Here is a 5160-nt window from a genome sequence, read left to right as displayed (position 1 = left end):
GTGAAGTTTCTCAAGAGGTTTACCAAGAAGTAACTGTTTACTACTTGAGAAACCTCCACGGAACTTGTAATTTCTACTCAGCCTTATTGATCTTCCACCAGGGCTTCGTATTTTTAGCTCTCTGGCACCCCTTCTGGATCTTCTGAAAAGTTCATGCAGGGAAGGGTTTTTGTCTGACTTCTGCCAAAGCTCTTGTCACTGTGTCTCTTGCACAGTAATACACGGCCGTGTCCTCAGCTTTCAGGTTGTTCATTTGCAGGTAGAAATTGGAGCTGTCCTTGGAGGCGGAGAATCGTCCTTGGATCGCAGGGGAATAATAGATCGTGTTTGCGGTATCATAGTAGCGAATTAACCATTCCAATCCTTTTCCAGGTTTCTGCCGGACCCAATACATCCAGTAGCTGTTAGGATTAAACCCCGTGACTGCACAGGTCAGTTTATGGGATTCTCCTGGTTTTTTCACCACAGGACCTGTCTGGGTGAGAACCACCTGTGAGAGGACACCTGTCAGGGAAAGAAGAAGGAGAAAGGGTTGAGGTGGGAATACCAGCAGGCAATGATTATCACGTGGGACCCAATGGTCACGAGGGAAGGAATTAAAATCTGAGAGGTCAACATACTTGGGGAGACGGCCAAGAACATGAGTGTGGGAAGACGGACAGCATGGTGGGATAATAGAAGTTATCTCAACCGGACTCCGTCGCTTGAGCCAGGAGGTCTGAGTGCCATCAAGAGCTGTGGGGGGTTTAAATGGGAAGGAGGAGGGTGGCTGTTTTTGCATAAGTCACAGGCATAAAAAGAGGGGCCAGTATTTGTGGGGGAGCAGAACTCCTCTGAACCTCAGACATCAGCACTGATGAAAAGTGACAAATGTTTGGCTGTGATGTGAGACTTGATTTACATGGGAGTCATATGGAGTGATGTGATCCGCCTTTTCCTGCCTCTCCCCAGGGTTTTTTGGTTGCAGTTGTATGGGGGTTTTTGGTGGGGGGGTGGTGGTCTGCAGTCCCAACAATCACTGGCTGGTGGGGGAGGAGCCGTTTTTAACAAAACATTTTACATTCATGTCACATTCATGGCTTCCAGGTCAAGACTGCAAGGATCTGACAAAGTCCATACAAGTGATATAAATTGCAATCGTCTTATGCCTCCCGTTCAGCTGTGGTGTTTTACATTTTACATTATTCTGGTCAAGTTAGAAAATTCCATTCTAGTGGTTATTATGATTACCTGTAAGATACTTTCAGACTGCAGTGTGCAATCTGGTTTGACAGCAGGTTATTGGTCCAAATGGGTCCCCATTTAGGCTTATTTTACCTACTGACCGACCAGCTTTTGGGTCTTCAAGATGCAGAAATCAGCAGAGGAGGGGATCCTTTCCAAGACATGGGGATGATCCTTAGGGTGGATCCAGCCATCCTAAATGTTGCTGTTCTTCCAAATTAAGTGAATCTTCCTCCAACATAAGAAGAAGAAGAAGAAGAAGAAGAAGAAGAAGAAGAAGAAGAAGAAGAAGAAGAAGAAGAAGAAGAAGAAGAAGAAGAAGAAGAAGAAGAAGAAGAAGAAGAAGAAGAAGAGTTAGGATTTATATCCCCCCTTTCTCTCCTGCAGGAGACTCAAAGGGGCTTACAATCTCCTTGCCCTTCCCCCCTCACAACAAACACCCTGTGAGGTAGGTGGGGCTGAGAGAGCTCCGAGAAGCTGTGACTAGGCCAAGGTCACCCAGCTGGCATGTGTTGGAGTGTACAGGCCAATCTGAATTCCCCAGATAAGCCTCCACAGCTCAGGCGGCAGAGCTAGGAATCAAACCCGGTTCCTCCAGATTAGATACACGAGCTCTTAACCTCCTACGCCACTGCTGCTCCTAAGAGCCATTTATAACAAGAGCCATTTAAGATGGAGGAAATCCTTTGTCTCTGGTAGGAAACTTCAAGCTTAATGAAATGGTATGGTGTGCCAAAAACATTTTAGTAAAGATATGAATTTATTATTTATTTATTTATTTATTTTATTGGATTTTTATACCGCCCCATCCCCGGCGGGGAATAAACTTTGCTGAGTGGAATGGTAGGTTAGGGGTAATATTCTCTCTATTATCACTGTAGAGCCAGCTTAATACAGTAGTAATAGCAACAGGCTGTAACCTGGAGAACCGGGTTTGACTCCCCAATCCACCACTTGAGCCACAGACACTTATCTGGTGAACCGCGTCTGATTCTTCTCCATGTGAAGTCTTCTGGGGCCACCTTGTGTCAGTCACAGTTTTCTCAGAGCTCTCTCAGCCCCAACTTCCCTACAAGGGGTCTGTTGTAGGGTGGGGAAGGGAAGGTGATTGTAAGACATTTTGAGGCTCCATATGGCAGGGACAGTTTCTCCTGCTATGAAGTTGCTGCCAAAGGCCCAAGAGGAGCAGCGTTAATTGGCCACCCTGCTTACAACTCTGTCTTGTGTAGCCCTTCGGACCATTGTGTGAGTGATGTTGTTGTGCTGTGCATGAACATTACAAGTAGCATGGAAACATGTTCCGTGAGGACAGCCGGATCCATTTTAAGAGCCTTTTTTTGTCCAACACTATGGTTAAGACTTGTCTGCGTGAAATAAAACTAGAATGTTGTGTTCCTCTTTTGGATGAGTTTCCAATGGACTTTGTTTCACTGTGCATGTCGGGCACAGAAATAAACTGCAGAGTCGGCAGCTGTCAGGGAGTTCAGCTGGAGGGAGAACTGGTTCTTGGAGGTGTCTGCAGAAATGGTGGCACGGCTCTGGAGAGAAGGGGCGTAGTCTTTGCTACCATCATATGGGTATATTGCTGCAACCCATTCCAGACCTTTCCCAGGAGGCTGTCGGATCCAGTTCCAAGCATTGCTGCTACTAGAGATGGAGGCACCTGTCACTTTGCAGACCAGATGGAGGTTCTCTCCTGGTCTCAGCGTTCCTGACCCAGATGATACCAGCTGAACATCTGAAAAGGCCCCTGGGATAAACAGAACATTGCAATCAATTAAGAACATACTGCTAGAGGGGATTAAAGCAAATGTAGATTGCTAAAATTCTCCTAAAGTACATGCTTACCTCTTGGAATGGCCACCAAGGCAAACAAGAACATCATAATTGCCATGATTTAGATGAACAGTTGGCTTATCTGGTCAGAAGACCTGAAGCTCTGAACTTGGCAGAGAGTGAGGATCATAAACGTGAGGGACTTCTTTTTGAGAAAGAGCTCTCACGGACCCCCAAGGCTTCCTGGAGACATTTGCATGAGTCCTTCCTCCAGCATCAGATGAACTATAAAGTGGGTGCTAGAAGCAGGGATGAGTAGACTGTTCTTTGGGCTTTCCTTTTTTTTTTAGCCTTCCTCATGCATCGAAGCTGTAATCAAGCATCCAGAGATAAAGCGGTTGGCCTTCCCCACTCGTGCCAGCTCATTTCTGCACCAGTGTGTATTGTAGCTTACTTCAACCTCTATTAAAGCTGGTGTGTGCAAAGCCAGCCAAGAACTGAACCCATAGTAGGTTTCGACGACAAACAGCAAACTTAACTGATGACATAGGCCCTTTCCGCACACACAAAATAATGCATTTTCAAACCACTTTCACAACTGTTTGCAAGTGGATTTTGCCATTCCGCACAGCTTCAAAGAGCACTGAAAGCAGTTTGAAAGTGCATTATTCTGCATGTGCGGAATGAGCTATAGAGAAATTTCCCACTCTAAGGCACCTTCCGCACATGCAGGATAATGCACTTTCAATCCACTTTCAATGCACTTTGCAGCTAGATTTTACTGTGCAAAATAGCAAAATCCACTTGCAAACAATTGTGAAAGTGGATTGAAGGTGCGTTATTCGGCATGTGCGAAAAGGACCGTTATTCAGGCATTAATCAATCATATATCTAACTTATAGACTGTGCAGTGTATAAAATGTATGTGAAAGCTGGACGACCTGTGTCCATGAGATAAACACATGACCACAAATCTAAACAGAAATTCCAGGGAGCCCAAAAAACTGACAGAAATGTAAATGAATATGAAAAAGACAAGTGGTGGCAGAGAGCAGTGGTTGGGTCAGCAATGGAGTCCCTGTGAAGTTTCTCAAGAGGTTTACCAAGAAGTAACTGTTTACTACTTGAGAAACCTCCAAGGAACTTGTAATTTCTACTCAGCCTTATTTATCTTCCACCAGGGCTTCATATTTTTAGCTCTCTGGCACCCCAAATGGCCCTTCTTCTGAGAAGTTCATACAGGGAAGGGTTTTTGTCTGACTACTGCCTAAGTCCTAGTCACTGTGAGTCTCTTGCACAGTAATACATGGCTGTCTCCTCAGCTTTCAGGTTGTTCATTTGCAGGTAGAAATTGGAGCTGTCCTTGGCGGCTGTGAATCGTCCTTGGATCGCAGGGGAATAATAGTTAGTGCTTGAGATTTTAAGGTAGCTAACTAACCATTCCAATCCCTTTCCAGGTTTCTGCCGGACCCAATGCATCCAGTAGCTGTTTGGATCAAACCCCGTGACTGTGCAGGTCAGTTTATGGGATTCTCCTGGTTTTTTCACCACAAGACCTGACTGGGTGAGAACCACCTGTGAGAGGACACCTGTCAGGGAAAGAAGAAGGAGAAATGGTTGAGATGGGAATACCAGCAGGCAATGATTATCACGTGGGACCCAATTGTCACGAGGGAAGGAATGAAAATCTGAAAGACCAACATACTTGGGGAGACGGCCAAGAACACGAGTGTGGGCAAGATGGACGGCATGGTGGGAAAATGGAGGCGATCTCAACCGGACTCCGTCTCTTGAGCCAGGAGGTCTGAGTGCCATCAAAAGCTGTGGGGGGTTTAAATGGGAAGGAGGAGGGTGGCTGTTTTTGCATAAGTCACAGGCATAAAAAGAGGGGGCAGGATTTGTGGGGGAGCAGAACTCCTCTGAACCTCAGACATCAGCACTGATGAAAAGTGACAGATGTTTGGCTGTGATGTGAGACTTGATTTACATGGGAGTCGTATGGAGTGATGTGATCCGCCATTTCCTGCCTCTCCCCAGGGTTTTTTGGTTGCAGTTGTATGGGGGTTTTTGGTGGGGGGGGGTGGTCTGCAGTCCCAACAATCACTGGCTGGTGGGGGAGGAGCCGTTTTTAACAAAACATTTTACCTTCATGTCACATTT

At 46.0% G+C, this 5160-nt stretch overlaps 1 gene segment (V, D, J or C); it reads right to left on the bottom strand.

The window, feature by feature from the left end:
- Positions 1 to 151: 151 nt before the first annotated feature.
- On the bottom strand, positions 152 to 4796 carry LOC125444343. The segment is given in 2 exon segments: positions 152 to 504; positions 4706 to 4796. Coding segments are annotated over 2 exon segments (399 nt in total).
- Between the last annotated feature and the right edge of the window lie 364 nt (positions 4797 to 5160).

Source organism: Sphaerodactylus townsendi, linkage group LG15 (genome assembly GCF_021028975.2).
Source record: "Sphaerodactylus townsendi isolate TG3544 linkage group LG15, MPM_Stown_v2.3, whole genome shotgun sequence".
NCBI classification, from domain to species: domain Eukaryota; kingdom Metazoa; phylum Chordata; class Lepidosauria; order Squamata; family Sphaerodactylidae; genus Sphaerodactylus; species Sphaerodactylus townsendi.
This window is presented reverse-complemented; position numbering and strand designations above follow the sequence as displayed.